At 40.6% G+C, this 21,285-nt stretch overlaps 1 protein-coding gene across 10 annotated transcripts in view; it reads left to right on the top strand.

The window, feature by feature from the left end:
• Nucleotides 1-21,285, top strand: part of DIP2C (disco interacting protein 2 homolog C) — a 303,276-nt gene that overhangs the window by 266,330 nt on the left and 15,661 nt on the right. For 6 of the 10 annotated variants that reach the window (XM_072153984.1, XM_072153986.1, XM_072153982.1 and 3 more), the window contains 5 exons: nt 105-235; nt 1,762-1,930; nt 4,140-4,310; nt 9,516-9,545; nt 15,992-16,053. In XM_072153984.1, the coding sequence (XP_072010085.1) occupies nt 105-235; nt 1,762-1,930; nt 4,140-4,310; nt 9,516-9,545; nt 15,992-16,053 (563 nt within the window). The remainder of the gene's footprint in view (nt 1-104; nt 236-1,761; nt 1,931-4,139; nt 4,311-9,515; nt 9,546-15,991; nt 16,054-21,285) is intronic. The other 4 variants (XM_072153985.1, XM_072153981.1, XM_072153990.1 and 1 more) reach the window with 1 other exon arrangement.

Raw genomic sequence — 21,285 nt, 5'->3', positions numbered from 1 at the left:
AGGGAAAGAGTTTGGTCTAATCTAACAGGCGAGTTGAGACCCAGGTTTAGGGATGCCAGATCTGCTATCGTAATGGGTCCTTGGAATCTGTTTTTCTCTTTTAGATGTCCCATGCAGCCACTAGTGCCTTCTGTCGATCCATTAAACTTCAGTGTGAGCTCTACCCTTCCAGGGAGGTGGCTATTTGTCTGGACCCTTATTGTGGACTGGGCTTTGTCCTATGGTGCCTCTGTAGGTAGGTGATGGGATGTACAGGCTTGCTGTCATTGTATAATTGTATATTTTTAATATTTAAGTGTTTTTATATCCTAGAGTTTATATTTATATTCCTAAAATATGTTTTGTTATTGATGACAACCTTAACTTACTCAACAAAATACTAGATCGGTAGGGGTCTGATTGTTGGGACCTCTTCAGAACATTGCAGTACCCTAGACATCCATGTATAGACATCCCAGTGGCTATAGTGTAATGCAATAGCCCTTTGCATTAGAAACCTTTAATAAGCCAGTGTTGGGGTTAAAACACATGGTTGTTATTGGTTTTGTGCTGTGTCCTGTTTCATGGACTGACCACACTGCCAGGGATGGAGACTACAGGCGGTCCCCTATTTAAGGACACCCAACTTACAAACAAATCCTAGTTACAGATGAAGCTCTCTGCCCACTGTGACGTAATTAATACAGGCAATCTGTAGGTTTGTTCTTAAGTTGAATTTGTATGTAAGTCCGAACTGTATATTTTATAATTGTGACCCCCAGATAATGACACATTTTTGGGGGGGTCTCTGTGACCATTGGATTTTAAACGTGTTGGGTTTTTATAAGAACCAGGATTAAGTATAAAGCTTAAAGGAAATCTACCACCAGGACGAAGGACTGTAAACCTAGCACACCGACATACTTGTAGGATCTGCTCTTCTTTAGGCTTCTAATGTCCTGGTTTTAAAGAAAAAAAAAAGGATTTAAAATAATGCACCTGGAGCCCAACAGACTAATTTGCAACATTTTAAAAGCCTTTTTTTGTGAAAATCAGGGCATAAAAAACAAAGAGCAGATCCTGCCAGAGGGGGCACACACCAGTATATTAGTGTGCTTGGTTTACAATCCTTCATCCTGATGGTAGATGTCCTTTAATTGCAGACACCTCCGATAACTCTTACAGCTGATTATTGTAGCCTGGGGCTAAAATACAGCAAATTACCAACATCCAGAGGTCCGTTTGTAATTAGGGGTTGTCTATAAGTCGGGTGTTCTTAAGTAGGGGACTGCCTGTAATTATAATCAAAACTTTTCATAAGCCGGCACACGAGTAGTGGTATATGATATATCCCCGCAGCTTCCACTCTGTGCTCTGTGTTGCCTACGGCAATGGAGGCAGCTTATGGGTGGGGGTCCTCATGGATCTGATATTGATGATCTATTCTATGGATATGTCATCAATAACCTGTAAAGCTCATATAAAGTCTACAATATTTTCAGTAAACGGAATAGTGCAATGGACAAAAAGACAAGACAAGTTGTGCAGCTTTGTATAAGGATTTGTTGTGTCAGACATCATCCCTTACAAATTCATATATTCAGCATTGCTTGTATTCTGTCTAAGACATAAAAAGCGGCCATAGATTAGTGCCATAAAGTAGTACGTAAGGTTTAATGGCTGTGTACAGGTCCTAGGAGTTTGCCTAGTCAGCAGTGCTCATGTCATAAAATACTGCAGCCTGACTCCCGGTGCATGCTAATCTGTCTCATGTCTTTACAGCGTATATTCAGGACACCAGTCCATTCTGATTCCTCCCTCGGAGCTGGAGATCAATCCTGCCTTGTGGCTCCTTGCTGTGAGTCAGTACAAAGTGAGAGACACATTTTGTTCCTATTCTGTAATGGAACTTTGTACCAAGGGACTTGGCTTGCAGACTGAATCCCTAAAGGTAACTAATGCATTTTGCCCCAAGGTATATTGTTTATTTCTCGACTTCAAAAAGGAAAATGAAAGCTCCTCTTATGTTTTTCTTAGACGGTGCATTAATTTTACATTTGTCGTGTTTTTTTTTTTGTTTTTTATTACTTGGATAGAAATTTTTGGTTTAGTCCTGGGGCTGATCCAGAAGCGGAATATTGAGGGGGAGAATATGAAACTAGTTGAGCCTTAGTGAATTTATAGCACCATTAGTAGCTGTGTATAATACTGTTCACCGTATAACATTAGCCTTATGCATAGATATTCATAATCAGCTATATTAATCAACATAATATGACCCTCTGAATCCATGGACAGAATTCTGACCATGGTCACACAGGTGCGCGGCTCGTTATATCACAAGGCTCTGATTACTCTCTGTGATACTAACGAGCCGTGCACCTGTGTGACCATGGTCAGATTTCTTTCCACTCAAAGTAAACATAGAAGCTTCTTATAGAAGGACAGCAAGCAGAGATCCCGAAAACTGGAAGAAATTGGTACAGAAAGTATAATGGAAAGTTGTATAACTTTTTAAAATACAAACAATAACATTCATTTGCTGAAATGGGACAACCCCTTTATGGATCTTTGGTGTAGTGTCCCAAATCTCCCTATATGTTCTTACGCTTATACATGGTGCACAGCTTCCATCTCTGGTACAGTCACTTAGTGAGACAGGTGTAGTACACATGTGTACATTATGTATCTGGTTAGTACTACTCTGACTTTTTTATAGAATTATTTCCCGGATGGAGTCTTTTCTTATTAATTATTTCCTGTACAGAGCCCTTTCTCTTTTGTTTTAATGTTCTATAAAACACCAGTGACTACATGTAATAAAACTATGGTGGTACCCACCGACTGGTTGGAGAGGACTTGGACCTGTAGAGCCTTGCTTAGGCCCCATGCACACCAACATATGCTACGTCCGAGCCAGGACCCTGGCATAGCATAAATTTGGCTGGATAGGGAGCTTTGCAGCTGTGCCGACAAAATATACAGCATGCTGTATTCTTTTTTCTGCAACCGCATGGTACGGTGACACACATGTTTTCTCGCCATACCCTGCCGTGTACATAGCACTTTTATGACAGCAGTATGCTAGCTGCCGTATGCTAGCTTTTATTCATATGGCTTTCTTACAGCCGCCATATACAGTATGTCTGTGTGCGTGGAGCCTTAGAATATATAAAAGCCAGTGAGTTCACTTGAAGTTTGTTCTGGAGCATACAGGTTCTACCGTTTAAGGCTGCATTCAGATGGCAGTTGGGGACATATATAAGGCCGACGTATATACGTCGGATATACGTCCAAATAGGCCAGCAATCAGTGCGCGGTGACATATGGAGCGGTGCATTGCTCGTGCGCCACCGTACCTTTCTGTAGCCGGGAAAAAGATAGGACATGTCCTATCTTTCCCCGGAATAGGGCACCATGCACCATGTTTCTCTATGGAGAGGGGCTGGGGTGAGCGGCGCTTAGCCCTCCTCCTCCCCCCGGCATCGGCGTGTGCCTGCTGTGCTAGGGTACGGCGGGCACACGTTCATCTGAATTTAGCCTAAATTTGAGGATTTCTTGAATCTTGCCATGTATCCAGCAGTAGAAGTTGGGAGGTAGTTGGACACCTCCATAGCTACTCTGTGGGGAAACTCTGTAAAACTCATTAAGAACAACCTTACATGAATTATACGTATTTTAAGTAAGAAAGCGGCAAAGCTCCCTCACTCCCGATCAACCACAGCTCTGTTATTCTGTATCGCTTCCAGTCCAGATCACTTCTTTTGGCAGTCCTAGTGGGAGGATTAAGCCACCGCGTTGTTTTCATGTTCCTACAACATGTCATTTTTATGAAGTGTTTTTCCCCTTTTGTCTGATTTCTGGTTGCTCTCTAAGCCAGAACATTCACACCAGCAAACCTGCACACACTTGACACAATACTCTAATTTCCTCTCTATTAGTCTTGTATAAATGTGAACAAGTTATGTGACCCTCGGTTACCCTTTTCTGTGCTTTGAAATTTGTAGAGTTTCCATGATGTAGAGGTCATATTCATGGGGGCCTTCCTTATATGCCTGTAAATGGAGAATTCCTAATGTACAATGTGAATAGTAGCGGTGTCCTAAGAAATTGAACATAACATGAACATAAGTTATATGGTTTGTTATCTTATCTTCCAGGCAAGGGGCTTGGACCTGTCTAGGGTACGGACATGTGTGGTCGTGGCTGAGGAGCGCCCCCGAATCTCTTTAACCCAATCATTCTCCAAATTATTTAAAGACCTGGGTCTACACCCGAGGGCCGTAAGCACATCATTTGGCTGCCGTGTTAACCTAGCCATATGTTTACAGGTAAAGTATTTTTTATGTTTTTCTACAAGACAGTCTCCCATGTACACAATGTCTTGGGGGGTAATTTGATCACTGTACATTTGCTGAATAAGTAACATCCTTCTTCTTATAGAAGGACATGAATTAAGTATTGCTCACAAGTTTCTCCCTGCTCATTGTGTTCTTATGGCCATAAGCTTGGCACAATATCATTTAGGGTATTGGCAGCGTCCCAGCATTTAGTTTCCCCAATCCTTTGTTCTTAAGGATGATAAGCTACTACTAAAGAAGTTTGGCAGCCGATTAAAGAGGGTCTACTATTCCTGACATACCTATTGTAGGAAACCCATGATCTGACAATTTTGGAGCATGTGTACTTTCACATCTATAATGTGTGAGGTTTCTCTGTTATTCTTTCAAGACTAAAAATTATGTATGTCTCACCGGTGACATGCCTTTCACATGAAGATTGACCTTCATCTACATCATTTGACCTTTATCAGACTTTAGCAGGTTTAAAGGAAATCTACCAGTCAAAAAACTACAAATACTCACCCCTGCTCCTCTTCATCTTGATCCTGGCCCTGTCTGTCGGTAGTGTTGTAAAAATTATAATAAGCAGCACGGGGCACTAATTATGCTTGTCCCTGCACCTCCCTCTCTCATGCCGGCTGAGAGAGATGACATCATGCCTCTCCCCTGAAGTTAGCTCCCTTTTGAATGCTCCCAGCATGGGTGAGGGAGGCGCAGGGGCGTGAATAATTAGCAGCCCAGAGCACTGGACATCTCGTCCCCGTGCTGCTAATTATAACTTTCTTGAGTATTTGTAGGGGGGGGTTTGTTTTTTGACTGGTAGATTTCCTTTAAGTTGCACCGCCACCTTTACATCTTTGCCTTACAATCTTTAAGTCTTTCTTATCCACAACTCCTACATTTCCGTTGAGGTTTTTCATATCTCCGTTGAAGTTGAAAATGTCTCCAAATCTGCAAATTGTGCCTAATAGAGGTACTTTCTGTGACATTTTATGTCCTTCTGGCAGATGGAGTAGGCCAAGCAGTGATTACTGTCCGCATGCCCCCTCCGTCATAACCACCCCCATATCAGTGGTTGGAGGGACGGATGCGGATGTCCTTGACACACCCCTCCAACCACTGACATGGGAGTCTCTATGAAGGAGTGGGCACGCATCCACCGGGAACCAGCAGGTCTAACGGGGTAAGTATAATATGGGTGGCCTTATACCTATTATTGGTCTTACACTTACCCGGTTATAGTTTGGGGCGAACCCCTTTAGCAACTGAAGCTTAAATTCTTAGTTCTAGGAATCTGTTGGCTCTTTCGTGAACCTCTTCTTATGTGTGCAGTGCTTTAGTGTGGGCCAAAAATTACGTAACAGAAGTGGATCTACACCAAGAACAATATCAGTCTTGCATCAAGTAATAATAATATTTTTTTCACACTTGACATCCATAAAAAGAGGAAAACCATACAAAAAGTACTAGCATAAGCTCAGCCAAGAAGGCATTTTATGTTTTCAAGTAAGTCGGTGTGTTTTTTGGGAAGATGAATGGAAAATCATTCACGTTTAGCTATGTGTAATGGTCATCTTCTGACCAATTAGAAATGCCCATAAATGAATAGGGAAAGCCCCCCCCCCCCCCCCCGAATATTTTTTGGCAGTGTTCTTTCAGTAGTAGCAAATATATATGTGGCTATAAATTTGTAAAGATCTTGGCTTTTTCTGTATCATCCAGCTGTACAGTAGATTGGTAAAGTTTGCAGCTTCTCTATGGCTTGTGACTATCCTTTATGACGAAAATTGAAATCTTTCATCGGGTTCTTGTACCTGCACCTGCATAGCAGAGCGTGCCCTGAAAATGACTTTGTGGAGTATTTTTATTTCCATGCTTAGTGCAGCTGTTGTAAGTTCCATCTCTATATTATCCCCTTATGGGGCTGGCATAGCCGCGAAACACACAGGTTCTCTGTACACGTTGCTGTCTTTATGTATGTACTCCGGGGCTTAGGATATTGGGAGCATTTATATGTCACAAGCTGTTTATTACACTGGTTAGGGCTCACCATCTGTCCTGTTCTGGCTTCAAACCTCTAGCTTATATAATATTACAGTATCCATCTACGCAGATGCATTTTGAATTCTACCTGTCTGAAGTAAAATGCTTTCGCTGTGAAAGGAAGAATCTAGTTTTTCTGTATTCACAATTTGCATTTTACTGGGAAGTGTAGGCCTGTAATTCATATTCCATAGAACATTGTTATGGGGATAGATGGATGGATGGATATCATGGCTCCAGTCTCTGCCTGGTCTCCACTCCTCTTTTACTATAGCTTCTGCAATAATTAATTTTGCGATACCATGCAAATGAAATTTTTCACTCTTTGTTTCATTGCCACCATTTAGTAAGATCCAAAAAGGTTTTTTTTTTTGCTCAATAATGTACACTATGCCACCATCTTGACAGAAAAAAAACATCCATGTCCATGTCCTTCTGATTTTCCTTAAAAGGAAAACACACCTGTCTATATAAGACCTCACATGTCATGTTAGAGCACATGAGAATCATGAGGTCTAAGGAACTCCCCAAGGAGCTCAGAGACAGAATTGTGGCAAGGCACAGATCTGGCCAAGGTTACAAAAGAATTTCTGCAGTACTCAATGTTTCTCCGAGTACCGTGGCCTCCATAATCTTTAAATGGAAGAAGTTTGGGACAATCACAACTTTTCCTCTACCTGGCCATCCAGCCAAACTAAGCAATCGTGGGAAAAGAGCCTTGGTGAGAGAGGTAAAGAAGATCCCCAAGATCACTGTGGCTGAGCTCAAACCGATGCAGTACGGAGATGGGAGAAAGTTTCACAAAGTCCCCTATCACTGCAACCTCCACCAGTCGGGGCTTTGTGGTAGGGGGTGCCGAGAGAAGCCTCTCCTCAGTGCAAGACTTAGAAATGCTGCATAAAGGGTGCAAAATACATGGATTTTGCACCCTTTATGCAGCATTTCTAAGTCTTGCACTGGCTATGAGAAATAAGATTCTCTGGTCTTATGAGACAAAGATAGAACTTTTTGGTGTTAATTTTAAGCAGTATGTGTGGAAAAAACCAGGCGCCGCTCATCACCTGCCAAATACTATCCCAAAAGTGACACATGGTGGTGGCAGCATCATGCTTTGGGGGCAGGGACCAGACCACTGGTTGCAATTGAAGGAAAGATGAAAGCGGCCAAGTATAGAGATATCCTGGATGAAAACTGGATGAAAATATCTGTATACAACATTGAACCAATGCACTACAAGTTTTAAAAGTGCCACTCTGCTTGGTTTCTCCACTGGACACTTTGATTGGCCAGTCACTTAACCCTAAATGTAAAACACACAAATAAAATTTTGGCACACCATTGTTTTCTGACCAGGTCACGTGCCTCATGGTGGCCATATGAGGATTGTTACTTTCTAGATGAAACATTTTTATACACCTTGTTTTTCTGTCTCTGTTCAGTTACTTTTAGCTCTGTGCTGTACAAATCTTATTCAGGTCCTGCATTAGTATTCCAGATTCTGAGCTTAAGAACATAATGCCATTTGCTGATGTTATTTAGTGAAATCTCTAAGATTATCATCAGAGAGGTTGATAAAAGACAATCTCCAGCTCGTCAATCTGTATTCATATGAAATCTCACGACTAGCGTGGCTTCATTTCTTAAGCGTCTAGAATTCCTCTGCTTTCTCCAGCATTTACTTGTAATACATGGGAAAATCACCCACACAGGTTCCAAAGAGACAACTGGGACTTTCATTCGGCAGATCACAAACTTATACATTGTTGCAATTGAGTTGGAAAAAAAAAATCTGATTAATAATACCAAAATCTGCTTAATAATACCAATTTAGATGGGATTACATTGGGAAGAGCTACTAAGTCACTGGTCTGGTGACACCACAACACCAGTTTGGTTGCTATGTATAAACTGCCAAGCAACGGCTCCTTACAATAGGATTGTCAGACAGTATAACTCTAGAAATGAGTCTTACATAAAAGTGCTTAGCTGCTATAGCTATAGGGGGACGTAAAAGGTCCATATTTGTTGTTGTTAATCTGTCTTTCTGCTTTATCGTGTAGCCTTCCTCATACTCAGACCGTTTAGCAAACTTCAAATTGTATAACTATGTGTTTTTAGTGTAACTACCTCTGTAGAGCTGCAAAAATAGTATTGGAAAGTGCTTGGCAAGGGGGAGTTTTTCATGAACTGTTTCGGACAAAAGACCAACTGAGCCTAAGTGGGACTAATGTTCACATGGTGCCCAGCTCCAGCCCTCAATATTAGAAGTATCATTCCAAACCCAGCCAACCCCTTAGTATACAGAGGAAAAGCGGCTTATGACATCCCAATTGGTACTTCTTCACGCGGTATGCCAATCAGTACTTAGGTCTGAAATGGTTGTCCGAAAGGGATTGTGTCGTCTGTATTTCATCACTTAAAAACCTATGAGCACAGTTAAGGTTGGGCGTGTAATAATTGCTCATGGGGAACCCCTGCATCCTTACGGTCTGAAATGTGTCCTTTATCGTCCTTCATAGGTTAACCCCCTATTGTAGATGCAATACCCTGGGCCCCTGTGCAGTCTCCATGTCATGCCACAATCCTACCTTTCGTTTCGGGAAAGTCATTGTTTAGCAGTGCCGCAGTAAATCTCTTGTAGTTACGTGTATGGTGTATGTACTAGGAAGGATTCTGTCTACATAACATTTGTGTTGTTGTTTTACCATTTGTAGTATATGATGTACAACAGGAGAAATTAGTAGGGTACATATGTATGAAGCATATGGGGGGGGGGGGTCAGCTTGTTCTGAGATAACACCACACATGCCTTGTGTTGCTGCTCTCTCAAGTACATGTCAGACATTAAATGTGGCTTTGGCATCAACTGTCTCTACTAAACTCGTAGACATCTCATCTTTTAGTTGTTTTAAACGTTTAACTGATAATTTTCTTTTGTTATTTCCAACTGTTTTTGTTTCATTTGATAAAGTTTCTATATTTGACATTTGTTCTTTTTGTTTTGTTTTACTCCCTGCTTTTGGCATTTTCCTTACATCCCTGTTCTTATATATGTTTGACTTTTTTTGCATGTTACCTCCTTCCTTTAATTTTCTCCACCTGTTCCTTACTGTCCCTTCACTCACCCTTTTGCAATCCCTGCTGATATAGCCACACGGGCTGGGAAAACTGGCTGAGCAGGTATGGGATTTTTTTGTTCCCTAAAAAAAAACACCTATAACCTTCCTTTAGTGGAGAATAATAATAAAATAGAACCTGGATATAGAATGAATGACACCTTTTGTTATAGTTGTGCTTATTTTTAGATATTAGAGATAGATCTGTTTTCAATTGATATGACTATAAAGGAGGATTGATGTGGGTCATAAAGTAATACAATTTTGTCAAATAACTCAAAGTGAACCTGTCACCAGAATTTAGCCTATTTGCCTACTAGACCCTTCATGTAGGATATAAAATGTCCTTTCTAGAATTGTGAAATCTCTCCCGTTTACCTTTAAAAATGATCCCTTCCAAGTCATGTGAAAATGAGAAGAAAAGATTATTTTTCATATGAGGAGGTTGCAGGGGGAGTTTCAGTGTGTCAATTTCGACATTACTATCTTTGGTTCTGTAGTATGTAGAATATGGTGTCATATTAAAGATAAAATTCTCTTCTTTCTGACCACATCAGGTTTGTGAGTCTTTCAGCTACAGAACCATAGATACAGGTAGCTAAATACAGAGTTAAAGTCGAGCTGTAGATAAAATTCGAATACCCACATATTTAAATTCCAAGCCAAAAAATTCAGCTGGGTCTCCAGCATCAATATGCAGAAAAAATTTGCATATTAATTTCATTAGTAGATTAAAATTAAAACATGTCGTCCAAATAAACTGCCGCGTTTCGGACAACGTGTGTCCTTAGTCGTAGCCTAAAAACAAAGACGAGTTGCAGGCATTTTAAGGAGGAAACACCAAGGGATAATGGGAGAAGAACTGTCGCCACCTGTAGCATAATCAGTACTGATACAAGATTTACATTCATCAAAGATTGAACTCGATGTTATGTTAAAGGAAACCTACCACTTGTAGTGGCAGGTTTCAGATGGAAATACCGGGCACCAGCTCAGGGTGAGCTGGTGCCGGAGCTTATTTTTGTTAGTGTTTTAAACCGCTGTATCGCGGTTTAAAACACTTTTTAAACTTTATAGCCGGCGCAGGGAGGTACGTGCTCGGCGCTTACCATGCGCGTGGCTCTCCTTCACTTCCTATGTAACCGCGTGCATGGTCGCACGCATGGTAAGCGCCGAGCGCGTACCTCCCTGCGCCGGCTATACAGTTTAAAAAGTGTTTTAAAAAAAATAAGCTCCGGCACCAGCTCACCCTGAGCTGGTGCTCGGTATTTCCATCTGAAACCTGCCACTTCAAGTGGTAGGTTTCCTTTAATTTAACCTGTTAAGTACAAATAGACATTAATACAAATATAACAGATCACTTCTAGAATTCATACCAGCAGATACACAGGTTTTCAACTCTAGGATCCAGAAAGCCTCTTGCATACGGAGACATCTGGTCCAAAATATTTTTACTATGTATATCTCTGGTTTTGTAGATCACAGATCACAAAACCTCAAGCCTGATATGATCTGAATAATGCAATTCTTATTTATAGTCGTTACAGAAATAAAGAGAGGGGTAAGGCTCTGCTTTGCTCATTTTCATTGTCAATGATTCTTCTCACACTCACTGGTGGTTGTCTTTTCTCTTTTACATATAGATCAAAGGAGCAACATGATATCTGAGAGTGTATCTCTTATCTGTGATCATCTACGGGGTTAAAAATACTCATTTAATAATTTAAAGGAAAGATGAGAGGAACACACTGAGACATCAGGCTGCTTCTCTGACAGATTTAGGAAAAAGGAAAAAACCTTTTATTTGAGTGGGAAAAGAAGCATCAACAGAAGATAAACCATGCAAAATGTTATGAAAATTAAATTAATCCAGTATAGATGAAATAAAAAAATTGGTATACAAACCAAATGAAGCAAGTTTGTAGATAGATGTGATTTATGAAATCCTCTGTTTTTTTTTTGTTGTTGTAGAAAATAGAAAAATCAGACTCCACAATGCCTGTAGTTATAGACATAAAATAATAATAGATTAGCAGTTTTTGATGAATGTGATTAATTGATCAATTTTAAGGTGTACCAGGTTAGTAATATTTGCTTGCAAAGGTATACTAAGCATTAAGTTATATTTTTCATTGCAAAACTATGGTACGCAAACTTTCCTTTTCAAAGGCCAGATATTTAAAAGGAACCGGTCATCAGGATGACACTTTTTCACCTAATGGCGGGTTCTCATAGATCTTTTAATACCAATTCATTCATTCATTAACATTACTGGTTGCTCTCGCAACTGTGTTTTCATCATCATTATCTCCTCTCTGCTCTTACTCTCTCCCGCAGACGTGAACTGACAGAGATTTGCTTGGAGTGAGGGAGGGGGGAGAGAGCTAGCAGAGCGGAGAGCAGATAATGATGATGATGACAAAGAGACTGCAGCCTTGTAATGAATACTCGGTAATCCACAATTTACCTACCCAAAATAACTGCTGTGTTGCCTTTTGCCACCATACTGCCACCATGCTGCTTCTGTGCCACACCTTTACTTTGGAAACATAAAATTGAGACTTAAGTTCTTTGGGGAGCATTAGCAGAGCACCTCATGGTTATGGCTCCACAACAATTTCAACTTCCACCATTCAGTACCTTCTCTCATATTCCCCCTTCAGATAAGTCACTCCTTGGTCCAGCAAGTGGAGCAGTGGGTGTTGTTTTTGCTGTGGAGCCAGAACCCTGAGGTGCTCTGCTAAACCCCCACCATCACCAAAGTTCTTCTGCCTCATTTGCATATTTCTAAAGTCAATTTTTAAAACGTAAGAAGCAACTGGAAAACAAAAACAAGAAAATTCTTAATAAATTTCTTTTGTATGGTGCACTAAGCGGACATCAAAAAAACAGAATTCAGGAAAACAATCTTCTCATTATTTGTGTACACAGCGATGTAAAATTCAGATCATGTAAAACAATGAAACAGAACAACACACTGCCGCTTGCAGACTACTGATATACCAAGACAATTATTAGGTACCAAAATACACACAATAATTGCTAAAAGTATATCTATATTCTACATTCTACAGAGCTCCAAACTTCTCTCAGTCATTTCTCATCTCCATTCACTGGTTAATCTTCAATGCATTGAGTTAGTAAAGTGTAACTGGGGAGACAGACCAGTCTCTCCACACCTCTTAAATTTGTCAGGACAAACCCTGCGTCTATATGTTAAATCATGAAAAGTAAGAACACCAAGTTCACCTATGTCCTTCACATTGAAAGGTATTGGGGACGTGGGGCCATCCATTGTAAAGCAATCGCCTCTCTATTAAGAAACAATGCTTCCTGAAGGAATTCCATAAGACCCCTACTAAACACATTTCAGGAGCAAGCGGAATTGTGATGCTGATAACAGTGCAAAGCAAAGGTTTTGCTTCTTACCGGTATGAATCAATAATTGGGAAGGTCCACAATATGCCGGTGCTCCTGCGCCAACGTATGATTGTGGCCGTGTCCCTCTTGTCGTGCCAGATACATGAAGAGGTCTCTTGATGTTTCTGGCAGGCGGTGTGTCCACCAGGCAAAACTACGCCAGGTCCGTAAAAAGGATGCCTGATTTAAAAAAAAAAATGCAAATGAGAACGCCCCATGACTGCGCACCGGCTGCCGTGCCCCTCTATGCCGCCTCTGCACCCACATGGCGTGAAGCTAGCGTATTTGCACTGCGCAACCAGGAGATGGCTTGCTACACAAACAAATCCACTAACTCAGCTCACCTGGCCATCGCTTTTATGACTGGTGCACACATCTCCACCCCGGAGCAGGTGCCAAACATGTAGCAAAGAAAGTTGCGCTCCAGCACTCAATCGAAATTAAAAAATTCTTCTTTATTGTAATCCATAAAAGTCCATAAGGCACATACTACAGTATACATCCTTTACACCGACGCGTTTTGACTAAATGTAGTCTTAATCATGATTAGTTGAAATGTGTTGGAGTAAAGGATGTAAAGTATGTGCCTTATGGACTCTTATTGATTACAATAAAGAAGACATTTTTTATTAGATTGAGTGCTGGACCGCAACTTTCTTTTCTACATGTTTGCCTGCTACCCCTCTTGTGTAATCTAACCTGGGTGAGGTAACTTTGGTAAAAGAAATAGACCAGAATAAGTTCATTATTAGTTGATGGGGACACATTCAAGGCAGATTCCAAGGCTTTGCTAGACGTGTCATCAGTTAAGTTAGGTGTCAAAGTTCTCCATTGCTCCAGAGCAGCAGAAGGATTGTTAATCACTTTATCTGTAATGAGATTGGAGTATATTGTGGAGATGAGGCCTCGATGGCTCTGCGACCTAAGGACCCCAATAAGACGGTAACTAGAGAGGGAAGTCTGGAAACTGTGCTTCCAGGACGTGTCTAATCTGTAAATAGTTCGAAAATTGGGTTTGTGGAATATTGCGAGAGTTCTTCAATTGTTTGAATTAGCATAGAGTAGAATTGTCGTAGAGGTTAGATAATGTACAAATACCAAGTGTACTCCAGGACTGTAAGTCGGATAATTTATGCAGTTGAAAGAGGGCCAAATTATTGTAAAAAGGAGCTTCCGCAATCAAATCCACAAATTTAGTCAGATTTAGCATGTTGCCAAACAGAACTTGGCAACTTATGCATTGGCAGTAGTCGGCCCAGGAAAAAATGGTGGGACTCTAAAACAGACCAAGGACTTTCAATATCCAGATAGTAAGCCAAATAATGTAACTGGTCCAGGAAAAGCCAGTGTCTAATACGGCCCAACAAGTCATTGACCTGTTGGGAAAAGAACTGCATTGGAACACTACCTCCATATGCTGTAAAACATACAAACACTTAGGTAATACAACCATTTTACAAGATTGATCCACTACGCAATAGATTCATGGTGCCCATAATTATGGTTTTGAAGTGGTCATGTAGAGGAAGCACATTGCGCCTTTGGACAATGGAAGGGTCAGTGGAGATAACCAAGGTGTTTGCTACCTTCCCCATGAGAACTGAATCGCCCTCTACTCCAGCGGGTCTAGTAGATATTTGCTGAAGTTTTGGACCAGTAAATATGCAATCCTCAGTAAGTGTCAAATGGGCAGAGGATCAGACATCTCGTGGACCTTTTATAATTAGGTCCAACCCTACATTTTGACACTTACTGAATGGGGGGAATCTATTAAGCCCTTGAGTCCAAACTTATGGGGGAAAAAGGTACATGAAATCGGGTTTTAAAACTTTTTGGGCTTATTGGCAAAAACATATTGTATTCTCCATAACTCCACTTTGTGGTTAGTTAATCACAGTTTTTAGTTTTCCATCTCTGGTTTTGAGGAACCACAGAAGGTGCAAGTTTGGTACTAAAAAAAGCACCCGATGTCCCTCATGGGCAGTTTTAGTTGTATAGGAAATAAATTTACCCTTCCTCGAAAGTTCTGTGACCCACACTGGAAGCATCATTACAGGACAGGACAATAGACACGTAGGCAATGGCTGAATACACATGTATGAAACCAACCAAGATTGTTGTTGGCTTCTGCCTCCTCTCAGTTTTTCAGCACATTTATTTACTCCGCCTACAGTGCAGCAGTTCCTCAACACTTACTATCCCAATCATAGCATCAACATATATTTTTACTACATACTGCTATGAAAATGCCCTACTTCTCTTTGTTCTAGCTCTAGTTTTTGAATCCTTGCCTTCGTTATCCTGTTGCTAATTCTGTAACCCAACTTTGTGGTTGATTATACAACTTTATTTGGCTGTAGCCATTGGAGTAATTTTTTCCAAACCCATTGGGGGGCTAATATGTATAACCCAATAAGGGGTGGAATAAGACTGCCATAGGCTGTATGAATATTACAGCCCTTACAAGTCTGGAATTTGATTCCTACATATGGTACTAGAAACAATCTTCTTTGGGAATGTGTACTTTCTGTCTGCTTCCAATCTTGGGCTTGGGACCTTTGAAGGACTGTTGGTAGCCCCAGGCTACTGCCCAAAACGCCTATATTATAATCCAGTACTGAACCCGACACCAATGGTCAGTCAAATGAGATGAGGATAGAATTGATTGATTTCTTAGACTTCTATCCCTGGAGTAGAATGATCAGGCGTTAAATTTCAACTTGCTCAATCTTTGTCATGGGAGGACAGTTGGGGGGAGGCTCCATGGTTCTCAGCTAAATTCACCACAATCAGCAGATTCAGCCGATTCCTATTCTGTATGTTTGAGGGTCTTGGAATGGAATGGAATAATCTTTTATGTGATATAGTAGATACAGTAGAATTTTGACTTGTTTTTTTTCTGTCCTATTGATTTGACCATATTGTAGATTTATTAGGATTTTTTTTGTGATGCGCTGTTGAGATATAGGGATTATTAAACCTAAAGGTCTACTTTCAGAAGAGAACGTACAGGACCAGCCATTGCATGCGGTTATACTATAGACTATTTTGTGCAATCTGATTATTTTATTGTCACTTTCTATATTGCAGGGAACATCCGGACCAGATCCAACGACTGTGTATGTGGATATGAGAGCGTTACGCCATGATCGGTATGTGGGATGCTTTCCTAAAAATATCCTCCTTTTGCCAGGGCTACACAAATTGCTCTGTAATGTGATGGCTCTGATTTCAGCACATCACTCCCTCTCTTACTCCATTTATAAGAATGCTGTCACCTGTACACAGTGGGTATAGTCTATTGATGGCTCTTAGTTGCACAAATACATTATTTATACACTACTACTACTACTACAATATTGTGACACTACAATCTACTGTTGTAATGTCACCATATAGTGCCAGAGTTCCTAAACAATACCGCTATATAAAACTGTGTGCTTTAGTTTGTGTCCTGGTGTGCATTGTTTCATATCATAATAAGAGGCCCCCAAATTTTTAGATGACGCTATATTCTACAGCTTTGAACATGGACTTTACTAAATCTGTATACACCCTGAATGTTCCCTTGTTAGGGTCTCATGGAACAGTTTGCTTGGATCACACCTGAAAGGAGATGGAAAGACGGAACTTGATAGGACTACATAGTTAAATAGACTTCAGATAAAAAGGGGTTGGACACATAGAACTCCCACAAACACTGACAATGGAGCCGTGTAGTTGAGCTGTTACTTTAGATCAGCTCCTGTTTACTAATTTACCGTACTTGAATGGGAGCAATAGTAGTTATTTGGGCTGAACACCACACAAAGAATGGAGCTGTTCTTCTGGCTGTGTTCTCTTTACTCATTTAGGCACCTAACATTGGTGGGGGTTCTGAATTTTGAACCCCCAATGTGCTGAAATTGCTGATCTTTCCAACATATTGGTTATAGATACTAAATGGGCAAACCCTTTGGGATCATACACTTGGGGCAAGCGATTGGCTACAGCGATTGTATGTGTTGTATGTGTCAAAGTTTGATCATCAATATGTTAGTAATCAAGGGGGTAACTAGAGGGGTAGCAGCCATAGCAGCTGCTGTGGGGCCCACAGTGTCAGGGGACCCCTGCATCCGGGATATTGGGTGTGATATTGGGTGTGCATGTCTGTGGTGTGTATATACAGGTGGTCCCCTACTTAAGGACACCAGACTTACAGACGATCCCTAGTTAAAGACGGACCTCTCTGCCCACTGTGACCTCTGGTGAAGCTCTACTATAGTCCCAGACAGCAATGATCAGCTGTAAGGTGTCTGTAATTAAGCTTTATTAATAATCCTTGGTCCAAATACAGAAAAAAGTTTTGAAACTCCAATTGTCACTGGGGCAAAAAAAAAAAACATTTTGTCTGGATCTACAATTATAAAATGCCTGTACTGGATTTGTGTATGTGCTGTATATGGTATTGTATGCATGTGTGTATTTGCTGTATGTCTGTGTATATGTGATGCGTATATGCTCTATAAGTGTGTGCATATGTGATATGTATATGCTGTATGTCTGTGTATATAATTCATGGGTGTATATGCTTTTTGTATGTAAAAAAAAGTCCAAAAGAAGTAAGCGGCAATCTATACAATTCAAGGGTTTATTCATTTATGGTGCAAGGTGATCTATTACCACAGTGCCACCCTTTCTTTTGTCGTGTTTGCTTTATGTAGGTATATACTGTGTGTGATTGTTACTCACATGTGTGACTAAACCTATATGTATATATAAGGGGGCCCCAATCAGAAGCCTGCCTTGGGGCCATTTCTATCCCAGTTTCATGTGCATCCTTGTTCTTCTTGTGATGCAGCCATCTCAGATCTTTTGTACATTACCATACAGGAGGAAGCACCATCCATATGTACCATGTACAATATGACTAGAAGTCGGGGGCATCACCAGTTTTTCATACCTACCATATAATTTTCAGCATATTCTGCATAGTATACGATTTCTCTGGTTTTATACCTTTTTGCTGCAGGCTCAGTCATGGCCGCCCAGTTTACTACCTCAATTTTTTCTTATGCATAATTAAAGGAGGAACTTCACGGCGAGCTGTAATTTTGGAGTACAAATTGTTAAATATGTCACTATTTAGAGCAGATCTCCACCGCGTGTAATACCGAGCGTAATTGCTTCCGGGACCCATTTTACACGGACTGCTCCGATACTGTGCAGAGCCTCTACCCTGGTGTCTCGTTATTTCCTTGTAGTGTAGCAAATGTTTCTTTCCTCTGCGCTTTACTTATTCACTTATCATTACCTGCCTTCTGCAGCGATACCATCCATTCCAGGAACATTTGTGACCTGGGACTCGGCTCTAGTTGGCAGCCGGTGGAGTATATCTTGTAAAAAATGTCCTCCTTATCTGCAGGAGGCAACAAGAAACATTCAGCCAGGGCTTATTTATAGTCCAGTCTACAAGAAGATGTATGAGGACTTTTTAATCTTTTTTATTCCAAACATTGATGTTTTGCCAAAAAAAAAAAAAGAGTCAAATCCAAACGTATACTCATCTCGCCAGTTCTCTGGACAGGATAGCAAAGTTAGTCTCCTCCCTTCATAATTTTCATTCATTATATTACCCACTGTATGCCGACCATATAATAATAATCTTTATATAGCGCCATCAAATTCTGTAGCGCTTTACAGATTATGGGAAACATATACAAATGAAATAATACAGAGTAATAACATTGTTGTATGAAATAATCGGAATTATATCCCGTCGCAAGAGCTTACAATCTATGAGGATAAACGTATTTTTTTCGGACTGAATACTGACCGGGCTCCTGGCATTTTGGGCGTATATGAAACAAGTAGTCACTGTTTCTCTATGTGATTACACCTTCATGTTTTGAGTTAAGGGTTGATGCAGTTACTCCCAGTTTTAACTCTACTGTACACCAGGGAATACAGGGGGTTATGTGCCCAGGTGAAGGGGGCTTGAAGAGAAATTTCTATCTTATTAACCCAACTAACTAGACAAAAAAAGCATAACCCATTGATACTATTGCCAAGTCTCAATAAGCACTGCTGATGCCCTATCACAAATCATAAGGGTATTCACTCCTTGACTAATGATCAACCCATTAACTGATCCAAAAATGGAAGAAAATCCATACACCACATACTATAAAACATGCATTTTATTAGATAGGCATTAAAAAATATATTTAGTTGAAGTAAAAACAATGCAGTGTTTACAGCATTTATAAAGATCCTAACTCTAAGACCCCCATTGACCCTAAGAACGGAGGGTCTTACATAGTTATCCCTTGAATATGCTTGGCCGTTGTTCCAGGGCCTCCGTTGTACATGGAATATTAAAATTATTGATCTGGCCCTTTTAAAATCAGATGTTTTGGGGTTTGAAGAGGGTGCATTCCTTATATCTTTGTGTTCGAACCAGTGTTCGAGTAATGGGATATCTTATTTGTAAGACCATCAATTTATAAGATGGAAATAGCCCTTTACACCTCATGGACGTGGGATAGAAGCTGTACCACAATATACATAACATCATTTGGTCCATGTGTTACAAAGCAGTTCCCTTCTATATGTTGTGTTATCACATTTTCCAGATATAAATACAGGGACCGATATATGTGATGTAAAAGGAAATTTGTGCAATGCCCCTTCTTCAGTGTCGGCCACAAGTGACCCGTGTAACTTAGTCATCCACAACGTTGCATCTCGCTGCCGGCTTCTGCCAGTCTGGTCCTGCCACCTGGTGGCTTCTCTAGAAATTTTCTTAGGAAGTAAAGAGTCATTTCTAGAGTCTCTACTGGTCTTTAGGATATGGAAGGAAAATGGAAAGTAGGCGAGTTGAGGAATACATGCAATGGGGGCTAAGGGAAATTCAATGCCCCATTTAGGTTGATGAGCTTTTCATTAAACTCCCATTAGTTCTTACCATGGGAATACAGGATAAGTAACCGATGCAAACGCCAAGTAACTTCATTCCTATTTCTAAGGCCATTCCCAGGTTTATTTAAACCAAATCAGTCTTGCCAAAGTTTTGGCTTCCAGTGGCTTAGTGCGAGTCTATGTGACACCATAGAAAAGCAGAATATGTCGCCATTAGTGCCGTGTAGAGCATAGACATACTAACCACATCGCAGCGCAGGGCTCGCCCCTATGTAATTATAGATACAGAATGTACTGAGCATGGGCAGTGCCGTAAAATGTAGACAATTACCCACAATTACTCCAGGCTGGCCAAGAACATTCTTTGCACATTTTGCATCCAGTCTTTCTCTTTTTTGCTTCTGGAAGCAGATTATAAATCCACATTAAATCCCGTCCATCCAGTAGGGGATATATATTCTTGGCCTCGCAGTGGTTGCGGTGGATCACCATTAGAGCGTGGTATGTGGGCTGTCTAATGTAAAATATTAGGAACATGTGTTTGCCATTTATCGCTAATGATGTGGTGTTCTCGGAGCAGACATCCATCCCTCTTTCCATAGGTTTCTGTTATATCCCTGTGTCATAGACACCTACATTCCCTTTCCATGCTGCAAGTTATAAATTATTAGAAAAATGTCTTACTATTATCAGTAGAGTCCCAAGGAATGTAACCTTTATGGAACCCCAAGAAAATCTGGAATTCATAGAATTTGAAGCAGACAATATTGCAATATTTTGGGCTTATCTAAATTGGGATTTGTATGTAATGGCTACTACTGCTGGTTAGCAGTTCTTTAAGTACAACATGGATTTAGTTCTTCTAAACTGAGCACACTTACATGCTAGGTTGTGACTCCAAAAACAGGACCTTGTTTTTTTGTTTTTAAAAAAATCATCTTTTAAAATTATGCAGAAGGGGCTACAGAAGCCCCTTCTGGGCAAAATTCTGCATCTCTGCCCGCTATTCCCTCGCCAGACAGAGAGGTGAATGGAGGCATGAATAATAAGCAGACCGGGGAGCCAGAAGGGGCTTCTCTGATGTAGACAGTAGCCCCTAACGCTCATTTGCAAAAATTTTAAAAATTGTTTTTTTGGGGGTTTTTTTTCAAAAAATTAGCTATTAAAAGCAGAAAGAAGAATGGAACCCTATTAGAGGACTCACACCCCAGCTTCAAAGTGTGCTTGGTTTAGTGTGCTTAGTGTGGCAAATGTACTAATATTTTATAGATATGGGCAGTGGTCATAAACCCACAAACATACAATTACATATATAGCAGCGCTGACAGCTACTCTGTGGATCTGAAAAAACATTGATCCCAGAAAGTAGCCAGGTTCTGTGATCATACATGCACCTTTCCCAGATCCACCAGGATGGATTCACCAGATCACAGTTGGGCCAGTCCAAGCCTAGGGGGACAATTAGTGGACCTATCAACCCACAT

This window comes from Engystomops pustulosus, chromosome 5 (genome assembly GCF_040894005.1).
Source record: "Engystomops pustulosus chromosome 5, aEngPut4.maternal, whole genome shotgun sequence".
In the NCBI taxonomy this organism is placed as follows: domain Eukaryota; kingdom Metazoa; phylum Chordata; class Amphibia; order Anura; family Leptodactylidae; genus Engystomops; species Engystomops pustulosus.
This window is presented reverse-complemented; position numbering and strand designations above follow the sequence as displayed.